This window comes from Salmo salar, chromosome ssa26, assembly GCF_905237065.1.
Source record: "Salmo salar chromosome ssa26, Ssal_v3.1, whole genome shotgun sequence".
Lineage (NCBI taxonomy): Eukaryota > Metazoa > Chordata > Actinopteri > Salmoniformes > Salmonidae > Salmo > Salmo salar.
This window is the reverse complement of record NC_059467.1, coordinates 3401896-3426259: the sequence shown is the minus strand read 5'-3', so window position 1 is coordinate 3426259 and position 24364 is coordinate 3401896. Positions and strand designations below refer to the sequence as shown.

The window sequence follows — 24364 nt, the reverse complement described above, 5'->3', positions numbered from 1 at the left end:
CAACATCAGAGACAGTTACCAAGTAATTGAGCCCTACAGCAGTAGGGTATTAAACATTCTATTACATTAGATCAGTAGGTTAGTAACCGTGATTAGCTCAATGTGTCAGGTAGGCCTTTCTTTACCGGAGTAGTGAGAGCCTCTCTCCTGAGTGTGACGGACACCCCCACAGTGGGCTGCAGATCCATGGGGACAGGAGGCAAGCTTTGCTTGGCTCGGTTAGGAGGCTGGAGGATGAAGGCCCCCTCCACTGTGGCCACCTGCTTCTCCAGGTCCACACTGCTCTTAGCCAGGCCAGCCAGGGAGACCTCTGTGCTGCCAAGGGAGTGGTTCCCACAGCAGAGGTGGACCTGTGACAAAACATACGATTATGAAACACTAGTGTCTCTGTGTAACGGATTCCATTGATGGCAAGAAGGAAACTTTTTTGCAATATTTCTGTCACCATTTTATGGGAGTCATGTTATATCTGATTAAAAATCAAATGATAATGACACCAGACTTTGTTGACACTCCAGCAAAGCAACTATTTGCGTTGTGTTAGCATGTGAGAGCATGACAGATAGCACAGCACCTGAAGACTGGGCTGCAGGCTGAGAAAGGCCAGTAGAACTGGATCACTGCTGCGGATTCGGACCGAGGCCCTCTCTGGCTCAAAGCTGGGGCTAATCAGGTTTTGGAAAGGTTCACTGGTGATGTCATTACCCAGCAGGGTATAATAGAAGAAAAACTCAGACCCTTCACCGACCAGCTTCATCGTACTGGGAATCAACTGAAATACACAAGCAAACAAATCACTGTCAATGCACACCTGCAATACCGGCATGAGCTTCAGAATACATATTTAAATCTATCTGCGAGCAGCAATGAACGGTGTTCACAGGATGACAAAGGACAAGATCAGTTGGATAACAAAGCAAGCACTATTATTTAGGAACTATCTTCCTTTATATACAATCAGTGAAAGCATTACCATGTGTATCCCTTAATACCAAGTGATAACAGATGACGCAAGTCAAGTTTAGTCTAGTGCAGTAGGTTGGTTATGTTTGAATGCAGCAGGTAATCCTTCGTAAAGTCATGACTTATTGTTTTGAATTTATATTCAAATTCTGGGGTCAAGTTTGACTAATGTTTATGTTAATATTTTCAGCATTAGTGTACATTGCGGTATTCTTTGAATTCTCAGTGTTTTCCATAAGTATATAGAGTAGCAGAAGGTGGTGGCCTATTTTTATTTATTTAACTAGGCAAGTCTTATTTTACAATGACGGCCTACCCCAGCCAAACCCTCCCCCCCCCCAACCCGGACGACACTGGGCAAATTGTGGCCACCCTATGGGACTTCCGATCACGGCCGGTTGTGATACAGCCCGGGATCAAACCAGGGTCTGTAGTGATGCTTCTAGCACAGATGCAGTGCCTTAGACCGCGGCACCACTCGAAAGCCTAGTCTAGTCTTCATGGCCCTCTTTATACTTTATCGAGGCATTGACGTACGCAAAAATCGCTCCAAGGCCGTCAGCTCAAGAGGTTAAAACAGAAAAAAAGCACATAGCCCACATTATCTTGAAAAATAAGGTTTCCATTTAACCATTTGTTTTATGTTTTCGCTTTCAAAATCCACTTAATTTTTTTTTATTATTATAGAAAAACTAAAATGGATGTTCCAAATGCACAACAATACTTAAACCACATCAGTAGACCGCTTTTGAGGTCTGGAAGAAATCTGAGAAATTTTGATATTTGGGTGTAGTTACCTTTTAATTCACACCTAGCAAGAGGCTGCTGTTTAGCAGTGCTTGTAGCCCACATGATAGTAAAATTTGCTAAACAAATACCCATCGGATTGATGAAAATAATCATAAAATTGTGCCAGGCAAGCATAGGCAACTTTGTAGTTAACGTTTAATTGAAAAGGTCTTTGGGAAAGGAAGACTGTTTTCATTAGCACTGTTTTCATTAGACACACGCACAAAGACAGGGGCATTCTCGTCACCTCTTCAAAAAGTTGCAGGAAGTACAAATCACTGATACATTCTGTTTAATGTCTTATGACAAACTTGGGCAAATTAATACATTAAATACATTTAGTTGATTCCCTATTAAAAAGGAAAACTCCACCCATATTCTGGTACTTGTTTAATTAGTCCATTGCTGATATAGTCCGAAAATGTTTTGTTTGTCAGTAATCATGTTAAGAAACTTTCGTCATGTAGCGTATGTGAACACCTGCTCGTCGAACATCTCATTCCAAAATCATGGGCATTAATATGGAGTTGGTTCCCCGTTTGCTGCTATAAATAAAACAGCCTCCACTCATCTGGGAAGGCTTTCCACTACATGTTGGAACATTGCTGCAGGGACTTGCTTCCATTCAGTCACAGGTGCATTAGGGAGGTCGGGCACAAATGTTGAAGGATTAGGCCTGACTCGCAGTCAGCATTCCAATTCATCCCAAAGGTGTTAGATGGGGTTGAGGTCAGGGCTCTGTGCAGGCCAGTCAAGTTCTTCCACACTGATTGACAAAGCATTTCTGTATTAACCTCGCTTTGTGCATGGGGGGCGGGCCTGCCCCCCCACTATGTTTCAGCATATTGTCATGCTGAAACAGGAAAGGGCCTGCCCCAAAGTTGGAAGCACAGAATCATCTAGATTAGAATGTCACTGTTTGCTGTAGCGTTAAGATTTCCCTTCACTGTAACTAAGGGGCATAGCCCAAACCATGAAAAACCACCCCAGACCATTATTCCTCCTCCACCGAACTTTACAGTTGGCACTATTTATTGGGGCAGGTAGCGTTCTCCTTAGAGGTTGGCCGATTAATCGGAATGGCCGATTAATTCGGGACGATTTCGAGTTTTCATAACAATCAGTAATCGGTATTTTTGGCCACCGATTTGCCGATTTTTTTTTACATTTTATATAAATATTTTTTAACTAGGCAAGTCAGTTAATGACGGCCTAGGAACGGTCGATTAACTGCCTTGTTCAGAGGCAGATTGACAGATTTTTACCTTGTCAGCTTGGGGATTCAATCTTGCAACCTTACGGTTAACTAGTCCAACGCTCTAACCACCTGCTTTACATTGCACTCCACGAGGAGCCTGCCTGTTACGCAAATGCAGTAAGAAGCCAAGGTAAGTTGCTAGCTAGCATTAAACTTATCTTATAAAAAACAATCAATCATAAATCACTAGTTAAACTAGTAATATCATCAACCATGTGTAGTAATCTAGCCTGTCCTGCGTTGCATATAATCAATGCGGTGCGCATTCGTGAAAAAGGACTGTCGTTGCTCGAACTTGTACCTAACCATACACATCAATGTCTTTCTTAAAATCAATACACAAGTATATATTTTTAAACCTGCATATTTAGTTAATATTGCCTGCTAACATGAATTTCTTTTAACTAGGGAAAATGTGTCACCTCTGCAACAGAGTCAGGGTATATGCAGCAGTTTGGGCCGTCTGGCTCGTTGCGAACTGTGTGAATACTATTTCTTCCTAACAAAGACATCCGACTTCGCCAAACGGGGGATGATTTAACAAAAGCGCATTTGCGAAAAAAAAGCACAATCGTTGCACGACTGTACCTATCCATAAACATCAATGCCTTTCTTAAAATCAATACACAGAAGTATATATTTTTAAACCTGCATATTTAGGTAAAAGAAATCCAGGTTAGCAGGCAATATTAACCAGGTGAAACTGTGCCACTTCTCTTCCGTTCATTGCACGCAGAGTCAGGGTATATGCAACAGTTTGGGCCGCCTGGCTCGTTGCGAACTAATTTGCCAGAATTTTACGTAATTATGACATAACATTGAAGGTTGTGCAATGTAACAGGAATATTTAGACTTATGGATGCCACCCGTTAGATAAAATACGGAACGGTTCCGTATTTCACTGAAAGAATAAATGTGATAGTTTCCGGATTTGACCATATTAATGACCTAAGGCTCGTGTTTGTGTGCTATGTTATAATTAAGTATATGATTTGATAGAGCAGTCTGACAGAGCGATGGTAGGCACTAGCAGGCTCGTAAGCATTCATTCAAACAGCACTTTCGTGCGTTTTGCCAGCAGCCCTTCGCAATGCATTGCGCTGTTTATGACTTCAAGCCTGTCAACTCCCACGATTAGGCTGGTGTAACCGATGTCAAATGGCTAGCTAGTTAGCGGGTGCACGCTAATAGCATTTCAAACATCACTCGCTCTGAGACTTGGGAGTGGTTGTTCCCTTTGCTCTACATGGGTAACGATGCTTCGAGGGTGGCTGTTGTCGATGTGTTCCTGGTTCGAGCCCAGGTAGGAGCGAGGAGAGGGACGGAAGCTATACTGTTGCACTGGCAATACTAAAGTGCCTATAAGAACATCCAATAGTCAAAGGTATATGAAATACAAATCGTAGAGAGAAATAGTCCTATAATAACTACAACCTAAAACTTCTTACCTGGGAATATTGAAGACTCATGTTAAAAGGAACCACCAGCTTTCAAATGTTTTCATGTTCTGAGCAAGGAACTTAACCTGTTGGGGGTAGGGGGCAGTATTTACACAGCCGGATAAAAAACGTACCCGATTTAATCTGGTTATTACTACTGCCCAGAAACTAGAATATGCATATAATTATTGGCTTTGGATAGAAAACACCCTAAACTTTCTAAAACTGTTTGAATGGTGTCTGTGAGTATAACAGAACTCATATGGCAGGCAAAAACCTGAGAAGATTCTGAACAGGAAGTGGCCTGTCTGACAAGTTCTTCTTCATCTTGGCTCTTTTTATTGAAGACTGAGGATCTTTGCTGTAACGTGACACTTCCTACGGCTCCCATAGGCTCTCAGAAGGCCCGGGAAAAAGCTGAATGATATCGAGGCAGCCCCAGGCTGAAACACATTTGCGCTTTTGGCAAGTGGCCGATCAGAGGACAATGGGCTTAGGCGCGTGCACGAGTCGACCCCATGCTTTATTTTCTTTCGTCTTTTTACCTAAACGCAGATTCCCGGTCAGAATATTATCGCTTTTTTACGAGAAAAATGGCATAAAAATTGATTTTAAACAGCGGTTGACATGCTTTGAAGTACGGTAATGGAATATTTAGAATTTTTTGTCACGAAATGCGTCGTGCTCATCACCCTTCTTTACCATTCGGATAGTGTCTTGAATGCACGAACAAAACGCCGCTGTTTGGATATAACTATGGATTATTTTGACGCAAACCAACATTTGTTATTGAAGTAGAAGTCCTGGGAGTGCATTCTGACGAAGAACACCAAAGGTAATAACATTTTTCTTATAGTAAATCTGACTTTGGTGAGTGCTAAACTTGCTGGGTGTCTAAATAGCTAGCCCTGTGATGCCGGGCTGTCTACTGAGAATATTGCAAAATGTGCTTTCACCGAAAAGCTATTTTAAAATCGGACATATCGAGTGCATAGAGGAGTTCTGTATCTATAATTCTTAAAATAATTGTTATGCTTTTTGTGAACGTTTATCGTGAGTAATTTAGTAAATTTTTAGTAAATTCACCGGAAGTTTGCGCGGGGTATGCTAGTTCTGAACGTCACATGCTAATGTAAAAAGCTGGTTTTTGATATAAATATGAACTTGATTGAACAAAACATGCATGTATTGTATAACATAATGTCCTAGGTGTGTCATCTGATGAAGATCATCAAAGGTTAGTGCTGCATTTAGCTGTGGTTTGGATTTATGTGACATTATATGCTAGCTTGAAAAATGGGTGTCTGATTATTTCTGGCTGGGTACTCTGCTGACATAATCTAATGTTTTGCTTTCGTTGTAAAGCCTTTTTGAAATCGGACAGTGTGGTTAGATTAACGAGAGTCTTGTCTTTAAAATGGTGTAAAATAGTCATATGTTTGAGAAATTGAAGTAATAGCATTTCTAAGGTATTTGAATAACGCGCCACAGGATTCCACTGGCTGTTACGTAGGTGGGACGATTTCGTCCCGCCGACCCTAGAGAGGTTAAACGTTAGCTTTTTTACATGGCACTTTTACTTTCTTCTCCAACCCTTTGTTTTTGCATTATTTAAACCAAATTGAACATGTTTCATTATTTATTTGAGGCTAAATTGATTTTATTCATGTATTATATTAAGTTAAAATAAGTGTTAATTCAGTATTGTTGTAATTGTCATTATTACAAAAAATATATATATATAAAAAAATATATATAAAAAACCCAATAAAAAAAAAAAAAAAAGTAAATAAATTAAATAAAAACGGGGAAAAAAATACACAATTTGTTTTATTTTAAATCGGCATCAGCTTTTTTGGTCCTCCAATAATCGGTATCGAAAAATCATTATCGGTCGACCTCTAGTTCTCCTGGCATCCAACAAACCCAGATTTGTCTGTCAGACTGCCAGACGACGGTTAAGCGTGATTCATCACTCCATCACTCCAGAGAGTGATACACCACTCCAGCCGACGCTTAGCATTGCTCATGATGATCTTAGGCATGTATGCGGCTGCTCGGCCATAGAAACCCATTTCATAAGGCTCCCGAAAAACAGTTATTGTGCTGACATTGCTTCCAGAGTCAGTTTGGAACTCGATAGTGAGTGTTGCAACCGAGGACAGACGATTTTTTATGAGCTACAGTCCCATTCTGTGAGCTTCTCTGGCGTACCACTTCTCGGCTGAGCAGTTGTTGCTCCTACACGTTTCCCCTTCACAATAACAGCACTTACAGTTGACCGGGGAAGCGCTAGCAAGACAGAAATTTGACGAACTGACTTGTTGGAAAGGTGGCATCCTATGAGTTCTTCGGTAAGGCCATTCTACTGTCGATGTTTCTCTATGGAGATTGCATGGCGGTGTGCTCGATTTTACATACCTGTCAGCAACGGGTGTGGCCGAAATAGCCGAATACACTAATTTGAAGGGGTGTCCACATACATGATTCATACAAAAGTATGTAACTTTCAAAATACAGAAATCACCGCCTTATGATGCATTTTTTGATTTCCAACAAGCAAAACATTTTGGGACCATGTCAACAATGGACTAATGACAAATACCAAAACATTGTTTTTGGGAGGGTCTTTCCTTTAAGGTCAATAAAAAATGTAATATCAATGAATTTCGTTTTAATGCCTGGATTCCGTGAGGGCCCTAATTATCATATTCTGACCAGAATAAGGCTCGCCACACTGCCACATTGTTCTAAAACACAAGGCCCAAATCTACACTGGAGTTTCTTACCAAGAAGACAGTGAATGTTCCTGAGTGGCCAAGTTACCGTTTTGACTTAAATCTACTTGGAATTCTATGGCAAGACCTAAAAAATGGTTGTCTAGCAATGATCAACAACCAATTTGACTGAGCTTGAAGAATTTTGAAAATAATAATTGTGCTAACGTTGCACAATCCAGATGTGGAAAGCTTTTAGAGACTTACCCCAAAGGTGCTTCTACAAACTATTGACTCAGGGGTGTGAATACTTATGTAAAATAGATGTTTCTGTGTTTCATATTCATGTTTCACTTTGTCATTATGGGGTAGATGGGTGAGGAAAAAAATATATTTAACGAATTTTGAATTCAGGGAGTAACAACAAAATATGGAATAAGTCAAGAGGTATAAATATTTTCTGAAGGTACTGCATATGCGAACAACTTAGACACACAAACTACGACTTAATCTCATCTGCCCAGACCAGCATGCTCACACCACCATCCCTAGTGCCTGCATTGATTGATTTCCAAGTTTTTAGCATATAGTATATTTTTTCAAGATGAGTGATGCGCAATGTTCCCTCTAAGCCACCGCGAAAAAAAAATGCCAGGCTTTGCAGAGACGCAAGAAATTGAACTACATCCCATTAGTTTCACTACATAGATCAACACTTTCTTTGATCGAATCAACATTATAAATCAGCCCATTTTCAATGCAATAAACCAAAACAAATATAACTTTGCAGGATTTAGTTCGTGATTTTGTTGTAGGCAGAGCCAGAGAGCAACGGAGTAGAATTCCTCTGGCGGGGGTAGCCCAAAAGTGATCTTTCAATCATCTGCGAGTGAATGCGCTTTTCAGATCAGTTAAGATCTGGGTGTGCACATTTGTGGATATTCTTTGCTAGTTAGTGAGTTCTTAGCCAAGTTATAGATAAGTATATGTCAGCAACGGGGAGTTACTTGTCACGTCCTGACCAGTATAAGAGGTTATTGGTTATTGTAGTTTGGTCAGGACGTGGCAGGGGGTATTTGTTTTATGTGGTTCGGGGTTTAATGGGATATGTATTTATGTAAGAGGGGTGTTTGATTTATGTGTTCCGGGGTTTTTGGGTAATGTTCTTGTTTTGTATTTCTATGGTTTTCTATGTTGTGTATTTCTTTGTGTTGGCCTGGTATGGCTCTCAATCAGGAACAGCTGTACATCGTTGTTGCTGATTGAGAGTCATACTTAGGTAGCCCTCTTTTACCTGTCCCTTTGTGGGAAGTTGTGGTTGCATAGCTGTGTGTTTTAGCCTGCAATCCTGATTGTTTTCTTGTTTAATTTGTGTTCAATAAAAGTCATTATGAGCACTCAACCCGCTGCGCCTTGGTCCACTACGTACGACAACCGTTACATTACTGCTTCCTACAAGAGCACAAAGCATGTACGCTTCATTTCAAGCTGTCTTTGTAAAGCCAGTCAGATAAAAATCTTATATCTTAAAAAGAGGCAGTGTTGCACTTTGAGACAGGCTTGAATTTGCAAATAGGCAGAGGGGTAGCCAACATAGTCAACCTCTCTGAATGGTAATAATAATTCAATGTTATTTTGTAAAAGTGGTTTCTCGCATCATACATTACAAAGCATATTGGCTACTGTCTAAAACTGTAAGGGTTCAACCTCAGTGTTTACTCTAAACATGCGCCGGAAGTTGCACAAAATTCTCAAGATTCCGCTCATAAGACAAATTTGCTCAGTGCCCCAAAAGATTTGAGGGAACATTGGTGATGAGAATAGAATCGTCCAGCCCATTGGGTATCTCACTACAGCGCCTTATGGCATGTCTTGAAATATGCAGACAGACAGATTAAAAGGAAGTTTATATTAACCAGGTTTCCGCGAAACCTTTATGCAAGTAAAGCACATGTCAAACAATTTATGACCGGCCTGATGGAAACTTTTCAAATGTCGACAAAACAAAATATGCTAGACATGGTGTGATCTTTTTGTGTCAGCAAAATTATTTTTGCAAGACATGCAGGTGGAAAAGTTTATGCGCAAATATTGACATAACCATCATATCGAAGTAAACTTGGAGTCACATGACGACCTGTGTGGTCTTCCCACTATGACTCGGGGAAACAATGCAGTTTATTAGGCTACAGATTAAATAAGTTATGATGCTACTTTCCAATAAATATCGAGGATCTTATTCTGGTGACACGATCATCGATGCTTTGCTGCCGTTTGACCAAAGAAATTATCTTGCTCTTTGTCAATAATAATAATAATAATAATAATATCATCATGTATGCTATACATGTGCTATAGCCAACAGCATGCAGATAGCACTAGTGGCTAGAACGCACATGCCAATACCAGAGTGGGCACACTCGGTCTATAAAGCAAAAATTTTTGTGAGAAACCTTCAGTAGTTAAATGTGATGGAAACCTATTTAACTTGTATTTCTATTTGATACATGGGAATTTAGCCACAAAAAGTATTTTTATGTGCACTACACCATCACGTACAGCAACAAGAACATTTGATGGAAACATCTCTGGTGGGAAAATGTGCATACTGTTTTTATGCAGATTATAGAATATTTGCATGAAAATCTATTGCCAATTGGATGGAAACCTAGCTATTGAAAAGTAATTACTACATATATGTTTACACAATGCTTGTGAAGAAGCTCTTTACCTGTTCAAGCTTGGTAGCAAAGGCCACAGTAACAGACAAAACAAACAAGTCAGTGCAATAATCTTGATGTCCAATCTGGTGATATCCTTCATCCTCTTTTAGAACAGCCTCTAGTTTCTCTGGCAAAAGGTTACTCAACACAGGAGAACCTACAAAAACAGGTGACAGTTGTTAAAACACCAAATATAGCCAAATCTCCCAAACGTGTTCAAGTAATATATTATAACTTATCTACATTGTCTTGCAAAAGTATTCATCCCCCTTGGCGTTTTTCCTATTTTGTTGCATTACAACCTGTAATTTAAATTGATTTTTATTTGGAATTCATGTAATGGACATACCTCACAAATTTGGACTATTTTGTGTGAAATGGAAAAAACTTGTTTAAAAAAAATGTATAAATAAATATTAAAAGTGGTGCGTGCATATGTATTCACCCTCCTTGCTATGAAGCCCCAAAATAAGATCTGGTGTAACCAATTACCTTCAGAAGTCACATAATTAGTTAAATAAAAGTCCACCTGTGTGCAATCTAAGTGTCACATGATCTCAGTAGATTTTATATATACACACACATACATACATACACACACACACACACACACACGTTCTGAAAGGCCCCAGTCTGCAACACCAGTAAGCAAGGGGTACCACCAAGCAAGCGGCACCATGAAGACAAAGGAGCTCTCCAAACAGGTCAGGGTAGGGTTATAAAAAAAATCAAAATCTTTGAACATCCCACGGAGCACCATTAAATCCATTATTTAATTTTTTTTCAAGAATATGACAACAAACCTGCCAAGAGAGGGTCGCTCACTAAAACTCACAGACCAGGCAAGGAGGGCATTAATCAGAGAGACAACAAAGAGACCAAAGATAACCCTGAAGGAGCTGCAAAGCTCCACAGCGGAGATTGGACTATCTGTCCATAGGAACACTTTAAGCCGTATACTCCACAGAGCTGGGCTTTACGGAATAGTGACCAGAAAAAAAAACATTGCTTAAAGAAAAAAATAAGCAAACACGTTTGGCGTTCGCCAAAAAGGAATGTGGGAGACTTCTCAAACATATGGAAGAATGATCTAATCAGATGAGTCTAAAATTGAGCTTTTTGGCCATGAAGGAAAATGGTATGTCTGGTGCAAACCCAACACCTCTCATAACCCTAAGAACACCATCCCCACAGTGAAGCATGGTGGTGGCAGCATCATGTTGTGGGGATGTTTTCCATCGGCAGGGACTGGGAAATTGGTCAGAATTGAAGGATGGCACTAAATACAGGGAAATTCTTGATGGAAACCTGTTTCAGTCTTCCAGAGATTTGAGACTGGGAGAGAGGTTCACCTTCCAGTAGGACATTGACCCTAAGCATATTGCTAAAGCAACACTTGAGTGGTTTAAGGGGAAACATTTAAATGTCTTGGAACTGCATAGTTAAAGCCCAGACCTCAATCCAATTGAGAATCTGTGGTATGACTTAAAGATTGCTGAACACCAGCAGAACCCATCCTACTTCAAGGAGCTGGAACAGATTTGCCTTGAAGAATGGGCAAAAATCGCAGTGGCTAGATATGCCAGGCTTATAGAGACATACCCCAAGAGACTTGCAGCTGTAATTGCTGCAAAAGGTGGTTCTACAAAGTATTGACTTTTTGGGGGGATGGGGGGTGAATAGTTATGCAAGTTCTGTTTTTTTTCTTATTTCTTGTTTGTTTCACAACAAATATTTTACATCTTCAAAGTGGTAGGTATGTTGTGTAAATCAAATGATTACAACCCCCCCAAAAAATCTATTTTAATTCCAGGTTGTAAGGCAACAAAATAGGAAAAATGCCAAGGGGGTGAATACTTTTGCAAGGCACCGTATTTGTGCATCCCAAATGGCACCCAATTCCCTATACAGTGCACTTCTTTTGATGAGAGTCCTTTGACCAGAGAGCACCATGTAGGAAAACGGGTGTCATTTGGGACACATCCTATGAAGACACTCCTCACCTCGTCTTGGTGGTGCTTTTTTGGCCTTGAATCGTTCTATTGACAGCTCTGTTTGTTTGGTGTCATTCTCCAGTACAATGGTGAGCAGAATGGCTGGCTTCAACTTGGTGTATTTGCTGCTTAGTAAGGGATACCATTTAGGAGCCTGGTGACAAAATGAAACAAGTCTCATCAGAATCCCCTTTATTCGTCAAATAAATTTGTATGTTCAGGAATTTGACTTGGTGAAATTGTGCTGGCACAAAAAAAATAAAAAAACATAAAAAACATACAGATAGACACACAGTACCAGTCAAAAGTTTGGACACATTGTAGAATAATAGTGAATACATCAAAACTATGAAATAACACATATGGAATCGCATAGTAACCGAAAAAGTGTTTATATTTTAGATTCTTCAAAGTAGCCACCCTTTGCCTTGATGACAGCTTTGCACTCTTGGCATTCTCTCAACCAGCTTCACCTGGAATGCTTTTCCAACAGTCTTGAAGGAGTTCCCAAATATGCTGAGCAATTGTTGGCTGCTTTTCCTTCACTCTGCGGTACAACTCAATCCAAACCATCTGAAATTGGTGATTGTGGAGGCCAGGTCATCTGATGCAGCACTCCATCACTCTCCTTCTTGGTCAAAAAGCCCTTACACAGCCTGGAGGTGTTTTGGGTCATTGTCATGTTGAAAAACAAACGAATGTCCCACTAAGCACAAACCAGAAGAGATGGCGTATCGCTGCAGAATACTGTGGTAGCCATGCTGGTTAAGTGTGCCTTAAACTCTAAATAAACCAGTGTCACCAGCAAAGGACAACCACATTTCCATGCTTCAAGGTGGGAACCACACAAACGGATATAATCTGTTCACCTACTTGCGTCACAAAGATACGGCGGTTGGAACCAAAAATCTCAAATTTGGACTCCAGGCCAACGGACAGATTTCAACCGGTCTAATGTCCATTGCTTGTGTTTCTTGGCCCAAGCAAGTCTCTTCATATTGGTGTCCTTTAGTAGTGGTTTCTCTGCAGCAATTCAACCATGAAGGCCTGACTCATGCAGTCTCCTCTGAACAGTTGATGTTGACATGTGTCTGTTACTTGAACTCTGTCAAGCATTTACTTGGGCTGCAATTTGAAGTGCAGTTAACTCTAATGAACTGTGGGTCTTCCTTTCCTGTGGCTGTCCTCAGAGCCAGTTTCATCATAGCGCTTCATGGTTTTTTCTTCTGCATACCACTCCTACCTTGTCACAACTGATTGACTCAAAACGCATTGAGGAAAGAAATTCCACAAATTAACAAGGCACACCTGTTAATTGAAATGCATTCCAGGTGACTACCTCATGAAGCTGGTTGAGAAAATGCCAAGAGTGTGCAAAGCTGTCCTCAAGGCAAAGGGCAAAGAATATAAAACATTGACGTTTTGGGTTACTACACAATTCCATGCGTGTTATTTCATAGTTTATGTCTTCACTATTATTGTACAATGTAGAAAATAGTACATATTTTAAAATGTTCTACTGGTACTGTATATCGCACACACACACACAATGCAGTCGGCAAAGTATTCAGACCCCTTAACTTTTTCCACATTTTAGAATAAGGCTGTAATGTATTAAATAAAACAATTCTCAGCAATCTACACACAATACCCGATTATGACAAAGCGAAAACAGGTTGAAACAATTTTGAAAATGTAAATCTTTACACAAGTATTCAGACTATTTGCTATGAGACACGAAATTGAGCTCAGGTGCATCCTGTTTCCATTGATCATCCTTGAGAGGTTTCAACAACTTCCTTGAAGTCCACCTGTGGTGTAATCAATTAATTGGACATGATTTGGAAAGGCACACACCGCTCTATATAAAAAGGTCCCACAGTTGGCAGTGCATGTTAGAGCACAAACCAAGCCATGAGGTCGAAGGAATTGTCCGTAGAACTCAGAGAAAGGATTGTGTCGAGGCACAGATCTGGGGAAGGGTACCAAAATTGTTTTGGCAGAATTGAAGGTCCCCAAGAACAAAGTGACCTCCATCATCCATAAATGGAAAAAGTTTGCTCTGAGCAATTAAGGGAGAAGGGCCTTGGTCAGGGAGGTAACCAAGAACCCAATGGTCACTCTGACAGAGCTCAAGAGTTCCTCTGTGGAGATAGGAGAACCTTCCAGAAGGACAACCATATCTGCACCACTCCACTAAATCAGGCCTCTATGGTAGAGTGGCCAAACAGTAAAAGGCACATGACAGCCCGCTTGGAGTTTGCCAAAAGGCACCTAAAGGACTCTGTCCATGAGAAACAAGATTCTCTGGTCTGATGAAACAAAGATTGAACTATTTGGCCTGAATGCCAAGCGTCATGTCTGGAGGAAAGCTGACACCATCCCGATGGTGAAGCATGGTGGCGGCAGCATCATGCTGTGGGGATGTTTTTCAGTGGCAGGGACTGGGAGACCAGTCAGGATTAAGGGAAAGATGAACAGAGCAAAGTAGAGAAATCCTTGATGAAAACCTGCTCCAGAGTACTCAGGACCTCAGACGGGGCCATAGGTTCACCTCCCAACAGGACAACGACCCGAAGCACACAGCCAAGACAACACAGGAGTGGCTTCGGGACAAGTCTCAATGTCCTTGAGTGGCCCAGCCAAAGCCCGGACTTGAACTCGATCGAACATCTCTGGAGAGACCTGAGAATAGCTGTGTAGCGACGCTCCCCATCCAACCTGATAGAGCTTGAGAGGATCTGCAGAGAAAAATGGGAGAAACTCCCCAAATACAGGTGTGCCAAGCTTGTAGCGTCATACCAAAGAAGACTCTAGGCTGTAATCACTGCCAAAGCTGCTTCAACAAAGTACTGAGTAAAGGGTCTGAATACTTATGTAAATATGATATTTCCTATTTCTTTATAAATTTGCTACAATTTCTAAAAACCTGTTTTTGCTTTGTCATTATGGGGTATTATGTGTAGATTGAAAAGGGGGGAAAAACATTTTTAGAATAAGGTTGTAATGTAACAAAATGTGGGAAAAAGTCAAGGGGTCCGAATACTTTCTGAATGCACTGTATGCATGTATAAAAAGACAGAATTTACACAATCCACATACAGTATGTTATGTGACATTCTGTCAAAATATAGACTTTCAAGTGTTCAAGCTAACTTTGTACATTCTTCAGACATAAGATTAGTATTTAGTATTGCCAGCCTAATCTTGGGAGTTGATAGGCTTGAAGTCATAAACAGCGCAATGCTTGAAGCACAGCGAAGAGCTGCTGGCAAATGCAGGAAAGTGCTGTTTGAATGAACGCTTATGAGCCTGCTGCTGCCTACCACCGCTCAGTCAGACTGCTCGATCAAATCATCCTTAAATATAATAACACACAGAAATACAAGCCTTGGGTCATTAATATGGTCAAATCCGGAAACGATCATTTCGAAAACAAAACGTTTATTCTTTCAGTGAAATACGGAACCGTTCCGTATTTTATCTAATGGGTGGCATCCCTAAGTCTAAATATTGCTGTTACATTGCACAACCTTCAATGTTATGTCATAATTATGTACAAATCTGGCAAATTAATTACGGTCTTTGTTAGGAAGAAATGGTCTTCACACAGTTCGCAACGAGCCAGGCGGCCCAAACTGCTGCATATACCCTGACTCTGCTTGCACAGAACGCAGAGAAGTGACAATTTCCCTAGTTAAAAGAAATTAATGTTAGCAGGCAATATTAACTAAATATGCAGGTTTAAAAATATATACTTGTGTATTGATTTTAAGAAATGCATCGATGTTTATGGTTAGGTACACATTGGTGCAACGACAGTGCTTTTTCACAAATGCGCTTGTTAAATCACCCGTTTGGCGAAGTAGGCTGTGATTCAATGATAAATTAACAGGCACCGAATCGATTATATGCAACGCAGGACAAGCTAGATAAACTAGTAATATCATCAACCATGTGTAGTTAACTAGTGATTATGTTAAGATAGTTTTTTATAAGATAAGTTTAATGCTAGCTAGCACCTTATCTTGGCTCCTTGCTGCACTTGCATAACAGGTAGTCAGCCTGCCACGCAGTCTCCTCGTGGAATGCAATGTAATCGGCGTCCAAAAATGCTGATTACCGATTGTTATGAAAACTTGAAATCGGCCATTCCGATTAATTAATCAGTCGACCTCTACTATAGAGGGTACCATCCAGGACCTCTACACCAGGTGGTTGGTGTCAGATGAAGGCCCCCCCAAAAAAATTGTCCAAGACTCCAGTCACCCAAGCAACCGCATGACAAGCTGTACCAGTGCACAAAGTCTGGAACCAACAGGACCCTGAAAAGCTTCTAGCCTCAAGCCATAAGACTACTAAACAAGACTGCTAAATAGCTAATCAAATGGCTACCTGGACTTACCGTCTTTTGCACTGACTAGGAACACACTGGACTCTACCCACACACTCACATCCCAATACATATGCATACTGACGCCATACACACACCACATACGCTGCTCCTGTCTATTATCGATCATGTTGCCTACTCACTTACCCCATACCTACCACTACCTTTTACCCCTACACATCGACTCGGTACTGGTACTCCCTGTATACAGCCATGTTACATTTACTCGTTATTGTCTGTGTATTTAGTCCTCATGACACTATTTCTATTTATTCAACTCTGCATAGTTGGAAAAGGACCCATAAGTAGGCATTTCACTGTTAGTCTACACCTGTTTTTGACGAAGCATGTGACAGATACAATTTATCTTCAACATATGAAACGTAATTAACAAAAAGCCGGTATCACATTGATAGCTAACATCTTGAATAGCAATATTCAGAGAACACCGGAGGAGCTCACCTGTTTGATTTCTTGCACAGATCTTAAATCAAGAATAATATATCCAACACACTCTTTCACAGATGTGGTTGTATCAACAGCATAGCACTGTAGTTTGATGGGTGTGCGCTGGAGTCTGGGGGTACAGAACATTGACATTACAATCTTCAGTTGCATGCATGTGTACTAGTAGTAGCCTAGCGCATCAGCAATCAAAGTGCATAACTGCAGGGAAATGAACCATCATGAAAGTAAAATTAAGTAACGGGGCATCAATAGTATCTAGAGAGAAGGTATGTAGTTATGAATGACCTGTGTTGGTGCAGGGTCCTGCGATCAAGTTCCCAGGCCAACTCTGTGCAGAACTGAGGCTGCTCCTTGTGATCAACAGGGTCTGTAGCCAACTGCTCTCCATCAAACTTTGCATGTACTATAAGGTTGTGGCGCTGGCTCTTTGGGAATTGACGACCTGGGTCGAGCAAAATATATTTCAAACAGACATGCTTGTAGCCTCTGTGGCATATAATAATGTGCTTAGCTAAATGTACACCATGGCTAGCCATCTAACCAACCATTTCAATAAGAAGCTTATCAGCTAGCTAGATTTAACAGTTAACTAGCTGACGTTAACTAACCATCACCGTAATGTACTCGCTAACTAGTTACAAGATAGCTAACTAGCTAACTAGCTGACGTTAACTAACCATCACCGTAATGTACTCGCTAACTAGTTACAAGATAGCTAACTAGCTAACGTTAGTTAGCTACGTTAACGTTGCAGAAATAAAAGTGAGAAAATGAGCTAGCTAGCTAGCTACCAGTATCTTTGGGCTGACGTTAGCTACAATACATACGCTTAGTAAATATTTTCGTACTAATGTTAGATAACTAGCCTAGTAAATAAAGAAAACACAAGACGGATTGACTTTGACCAAACGTTACCTTGAAGAATGGACACCACGATGAGAAGTTGGTCGGACTTCGATGACATAATGGCATTTGTGTAAGTTAGACGGGCTAGCTAGCTTTATTTTTTTAATAAAGTGTTTCTGGTTGTCTTGCTAGACGTATCTAGCAATGGCTGTCAGAAATATGTTTCACCAGGGAGAGTCTGTCTGCCCGTTGCACACCCCGCTTTGTTGTTATTAATTGCCGCCACCCCTTTCGTTCAAAATCGGAAGTGTCGAATGAGACCTCGGGTGTATTCATTACGCCGATTATGTTGCAAAACGTTTCGTCTGTAGCAACCGTTTACTCCAAACGGAAAACGTTTTGGAACGAAAACGAGAGTTTATATCGGACACATTCAGGTAGGTCCTCCTCCGTTTCGTTACATTTGCAGAATCGCATAAAGTCTCATCCAGAAGTTGCTCAAACTATTTGTCTTCCGGCGGAAGTCTTATTGTTAATGAAGCAGTCCGCAACGCTGGGTTGGTGATGCTGCGGTGCGTTCTGTATACCGCAAGAATTCTGTATTTTCAACTCGTGCATTGTTACAAACAGACGTTCATAAAACAGTCAAGCCAGCTAACTACAAAGCCAAACACTTTGCTAGATCGTTTAGCTAATTGCCAGCACCTATCTTCCACTTTCCAGCTAATTATTTCACATTCAACTAACCAGGTAATCCAATCATATTGGCAATGTGTCTCCATGCAACATTTTTAGCATGGAGATCCCGGTGGTTATCGACGCTTTGGTCGAATACAGCGAAAATGACCGTATCAATGCTGCAAACCTTTCTGCAGCCTTGCGAGGCACATGTGCATCAAGGACGGAAATATTGAACTTGTGGACATCGGGCATAAATTAGTTGAAACTAAAACTTCCCACAGAATTTTCTGCTACTCCGCTTCGCTGATTGGTCAGTTTACAGCGCTGGTAAACCCTCTTCTGATTGGCTCGCTTCACCAGCCTGTTGAGGCTGAAGGGAATCCCGCTGGTGGTGCGAAATAGATTTACCTCAAGAATAAATTGAGATTTTGGCAGTGGCGATTTTAGTATGTACATCTTGGTGGGGCAAACAAAAATGGGATGCATGCCAGCAAAGCCACAACACTAAACAAATACATTAATTGCACTATAACGGTGACAAACGGTGCCTACATAAAGCTGCCCCAACACCTTACCACTGCTACAGTTCATTCCGCCTCATTTTAATGCCTTAAAAAACTTAGCTAATATGGCTGACTTGCTTAAACAAATGTGGTTCCTACTTACAATTGAGATGTAGAAATGTGGTTCCTACTTACAATTGAGATGTACAAACTATGGCATTTGGTAATTATGGTAATTTCGTTTCAGTCATTAATGAGCGAGAGACGGACGAAAGGGGGATACCTTTCGTACAACTGAATGCATTCAACTGAAATCTGAATAAGAGAGGTGCGGGTAGCTGCCTTAATCGAGATCCACGTCTTCGGCGACCGGGGAACAGTGGGTACTTAAAGGGCAAAACAGCCCGGGGATTCGATCGAGCAACCTTTCGGTTACTGGCCCAACGCTCTAACCGCTTGGCTACCTGCCGCCACGTAATCAGTATAACAATTTGTTCAGAACTTTTGAAGTGTACAGCAACAGAAGTCAGAACACGGGCCGTTCTTACATATAAGCAGACGATGAAAGCTCCAAAAGCCTTCTTGGATGGACACTTCTAATATAACTCTGGCAGAACCCAAGGGGCAACATTTTTCGAGCTTCAACCTAAAAATTGGTGGTGATGTAACCGATGTGAAATGGCTAGTTAGTTAGCGGTGGTGCGCGCTAATAGCGTTTCAATCAGTGACGTCACTCGCTCTGAGACACGAAGTAGGGTTTCCTCTTGCGTTGCTAGGGCCGCGGCTTTTGTGGCGCGATGGGTAACGATGCTTCGTGGGTGTCAGTTGTTAATGTGTGCAAGGGTCCCTGGTTCGAGCCCAGGTTGGGGCGAAGAGAGGGACGGAACCTACACTGTTACAGTGACATACTGTCCCATGAGTGACAGAAAACAGAGCCAATCATGACAGAAAACTAAGCCAATCAGGCGCAACATTCTGTATTTTCTGTTGGCTAGCCCCACCACCACAGAAAGCACTGAGCTATGCTGAAACACATGCATTTTGGAGCTGGTTACTCAAGAAAGCAAAAAAGAGACCATGTTTGTATGCGGCTTTATTAACTCAATAATTTTTGGGGTATGCAAACTGATATGTGACAGGTATTATTGCCAAAATAACAAGCAAAACAGGCAAGCCCCCCCCTTTTTTTAACCTAAAAATATGGAGGTCAAAATTACGGGTCGCCACTGGGTATAGATAGGTATGCTATAGGCTGTATACATAGCCGCTGGTAGTAGGGATGCTGAGGCTGCTGCAGCACCCCCTGAAAAATCAATATTTAGAGATTTTCAATGCCATTTGTGACTCGTTTCAGCATATGTCGCACTTCACTACTCCATAGGAGAGGTATTTGAACGTAAACATACATTTTATATCAAAATTGTTTTTTTGGGCAGAAATGCCTTGTGGAACGTGCACTTCCATGTCCTTATTAACAAACTTGTATTCCATCCGTAAACACAAATACAATTGTTACAATACAAGCCTAGTTGGTTTAGCCATGGAAAAAGGCAGGAACCATCCCGCTAGCCATGATTGGCTGAGATAATGGATAGGCTGGACATGCCAGGAGATGAGTTTGTATTGGTCTGCCATGTAGCATGCTTCTGTCTATAATGTGAGCTGCTCAGAATGTGTTGATAGTCCTTTCTACCACGTCGTTTTTGAAAGATATAACATTAGCCATCGAGAACTACAAAAGTGTTGCTACTTTTCTCAACAACCTTGATGCCCTGAATTTAGCAGGCGCTATCGACAGATCAGTTGGAAAAAGTGATGGGCTACTTTCAATTTATAAGGTTTTTTGTTTTTTTACACCCTTTTCTCCCCAATTGGTAGTTACAGTCATGTCCCATTGCTGCAACTCCGTACGGACTCGGGAGAGGCGAAGGTCGAGAACCATGCGTCCTCCGAAACACGACCCTGCCAAGCCGCACTGCTTCTTAACACACTGCTCGCTTAACCCGGAAGCCAGCTGCACCAATGTGTTGGAGGCGAACTGGCGACCATGTCAGCGTGCATGTGCCTGGCCTGCCACAGGAGTCACTAGAGTGCGATGGGACAAGAACATCCCGGCCGGCCAAACCTTCTCCTAACCCAGACGACACTGGGCCAATTGTGCACCGCCTCATGAGTCTTCCCGTCGCAGCCGGCTGCGACAGTCCGGGATCGAACCCAGATCTGTAGGGATGCCTACAGACCGCTGTGTGACTCAGGGGGCCCTATGGGCTACTTTCTGCACACGCCACAGTCAGTGTGAACTGGAGTGACTTGACCAAACGCTGACCAAACAAGATATAGCTACAAACAAAACGGAGTTAAATGGTTCCAGTCTGCCGTGAAGCATTCATCCATGTATACGGGTAAGAGTCTAGCTACATTTTCAGAAATTATAAGTCAGAAAGTAATTTTCATTGCAGGTTAAAGCGTACTGTTAGCTAGCTAGCGAACGTTAGCTTCCTGGCTTGCTAGGTAACGTTACATGTATGATCTGTGTTGTAATATTATTCCAATCAGTAATCCAATGGTATTGCTAGTTATAGCCTAATGTTAGCTAGCTAACATTGAACCTAGTTGGTTAACTCATTAGTTACCTGCAGAATCATACTACAGCCATGACAATGTTTGTATTGGTAGTAGTATGAGTTGGGATTTTTCTGGTTCATTGCTTAGCTAGCTAGCTTGCTACATGTCCTTCACATGACCAATCAATTTAGACAAGTGTGTCAGGTAAGCGTCATCTAATAATTATTAAATATTTATAAAAAAAAATGTATCTGGACACTTTCTGTTTTTGATATTGCTACTATGCAAGTAACCATTTCACTGTACCATTTACACCTTCTGTATCCTGTGCATGTGACAAATAAACATATATTTGATTTGATGTAGTGTGTGTTTACCAGAGAAGATAATGTGAAGAACAACATGACCTGCACCAAAGTCAGATTAGGATATAGGCCAAGGACTAGATATAGTGTATTTTTTCCTGGACTTTTTCCTTATTGTAGGCTACTACTATTCAATCGCTCCCTACCCCAGTCTGCTGTTCCCACATGCTTCAAGATGGCCATCATTGTTCCTGTACCCAAGAAGGCAAAGATAACTGAACTAAATGACGATCGCCCCGCAGCACTCATTTCTGTCATCATGAAGTGCTTTGAGAGACTAGTCAAGGATCATACCACCTCCACCTTACCTGCCACCCTAGATCCACTTCAGTTTGCATACCGCCCAACAGGTCCACAGACGATGCAATCGCCATCATGCTGCACACTGCCCTATCCCATCTGGACTAGAGGAATACCTATGTAAGAATGCTGTTCATTGACTACAGCTCAGCATTCAACACCATATTACACTCCAAGCTCATCATTAAGCTGGAGGCCCTGGGTCTTGACCCTGCCCTGTGCAACTGGGTCCTGGACTTTCTGACAGGCCACCCTCAGGTGGTGAAGGTAGGAAAGGTAGGAAACAACATCTCCACTTCGCTGACCCTCAACACTGGAGCCCCACAAGGGTGTGTGCTCAGCCCCCTCCTGTACTCCCTGTTCACCCATGCTGCATCATGCACGCGTCCAACTCAATCATCAAGTTTGCAGACGACACAGCAGTAGTGGGCTTGATTACCAACAACGACGAGACAGCCTACAGGGAGGAGGTGAGGGCACTAGGAGTGTGGTGTCAGGAAAACAACCTCACTCAACGTCAACAAAACAAAGGAGATTATCGTGGACTTCAGGAAACAGCGGAGGGTGCACGCCTGTGTCCACATCGAAGGGACAGAAATGGAGAAGGTGGAAAGTTTTAAGTTGGCGTACACATCACAGACAAACTGAAATGGTCCACCCACACAGACAGTGTGGTGAAGAAGGCGCAACAGCGCCTCTTCAACCTCAGGAGACAGAAGAAATTTGACTTGTCACCTAAAATCCTGACAAACTTTTACAGATGCACAATTGAAAGCATTCTGTTGGCCTGTATCACCGGCTGGTACGACAACTGCACCGCCCTCAACTGCAAGGCTCTCCAGACGGTGGTGCGGTCCACACAACGCATCACCAGGGGCAAACTGCCTGCCCTCCAGGACACCTACAGCACCCGATGTCACAGGAAGGCCAAAAAGATCATCAAGGACAACAACCACCCGAGCCACTGCCTGTTCACCCCGCTACCATCCAAAAGGCGAGGTCAGTACAGGTGCATCAAAGCTGGGACCGAGAGACTGAAAAACAGATTTATCTCAAGGCCATCAGACTGCTAAACAGCAATCATTAACTCTGAGAGGCTGATGCCTACATAGAGACTCAAATGGCTACTTTAATAAATGGAACACTAGTCACTTTAAACAATGCCACTATAATAATGTTTACAAATCTTACATTACTCATCTCATATGTACAGTTGAAGACGGAAGTTTACATACACCTTAGCCAAATACATTTAAACTCAGTTTTCACAATTCCTGATATTTAATCCTAGTAAAAACTCCCTGTCTTAGGTCAGTTAGGATCACCACATTATTTTAAGTATGTGAAATGTCAGAATAATAGTAGAGAGAATGATTTATTTCAGCTTTCATCACATTCCCAGTGGGTCAGAAGTTTACATACACTCAACTAGTATTTGGTAGCATTGCCTTTAAATTGTTTGACTTGGGTCAAACGTTTCGGGTACCCTTCCACAAGCTTTCCACAATAAGTTAGGTGAATTGTGTCCCATTCCTCCTGACAGAGCTGGAGTAACTGAGTCAGGTTTGTAGGCCTCCTTGCTCACACACACTTTTTCAGTTCTGCCCAAAATGTTCTATGGGATTGAGGTCAGGGCTTTGTGATGGCCACTGCAATACCTTGACTTTGTTGTCCTTAAGCCATTTTGCCACAACTTGGGGTCATGAAGTATGCTTGGGGTCATTGTCCATTTGGAAGACCCATTTGCGACCAAGCTTTAACTTCCTGACTGATGTCTTGAGATTCAATATATCCACATAATTGTCCTGCCTCGTGATGCCATCTATTTTGTAAGGTGCTCCAGTCCCTCCTGCAGCAAAGCACCCCCACAACATGATGCTGACACCCCCGTGCTTCACAGTTGGGATGGTGTTCTTTGGCTTGCAAGCCTCCCCCTTTTTCCTCCAAACATTACGATGGTCATTATGGCCAAACAGTTCTATTTTTGTTGCATCAGACAAGAGGACATTTCTCCAAAAAGTACGATCTTTGTCCCCATGTGCAGTTGCAAACCGTAGTCTGTCTTTTTTATGGTGGTTTTGGAGCAGTGGCATCTTCCTTGCTGAGCGGCCTTTCAGTTTATGTCGATATAGGACTCGTTTAACTGTGGATATAGATACTTTTGTACCTGTTTCCTCCAGCATCTTCACAAGGTCCTTGCTGTTGTTCTGGGATTGATTTGCACTTTTCGCACCAAAGTACGTTCATCTCTAGGAGACAGAAAGTGTTTCCTTCCTGAGCGGTATGATGGCTGTGTGTTCCCATGGTGTTTATACTTGCGTACTATTGTTTGTACAGATGAAAGTGGTACCTTCAGGCAT

General features: G+C 41.8%; 1 protein-coding gene across 3 annotated transcripts in view; it reads right to left on the bottom strand.

The window, feature by feature from the left end:
- cep120 (centrosomal protein 120) overlaps positions 1–18104 on the bottom strand; it is a 62080-nt gene extending 43976 nt beyond the window's left edge. For 2 of the 3 annotated variants that reach the window (XM_014174901.2, XM_014174903.2), the window contains exons 1-7: positions 17660–18104; positions 17030–17186; positions 16739–16853; positions 11893–12037; positions 9898–10046; positions 575–772; positions 126–350 (exon numbers count right to left, since the gene is read on the bottom strand). In XM_014174901.2, coding sequence (XP_014030376.2) covers positions 126–350; positions 575–772; positions 9898–10046; positions 11893–12037; positions 16739–16853; positions 17030–17186; positions 17660–17708 — 1038 coding nt within the window. In that variant the 5' untranslated portion in view covers positions 17709–18104. The remainder of the gene's footprint in view (positions 1–125; positions 351–574; positions 773–9897; positions 10047–11892; positions 12038–16738; positions 16854–17029; positions 17187–17659) is intronic. The other variant, XM_014174904.2, reaches the window with a different exon arrangement.
- Between the last annotated feature and the right edge of the window lie 6260 nt (positions 18105–24364).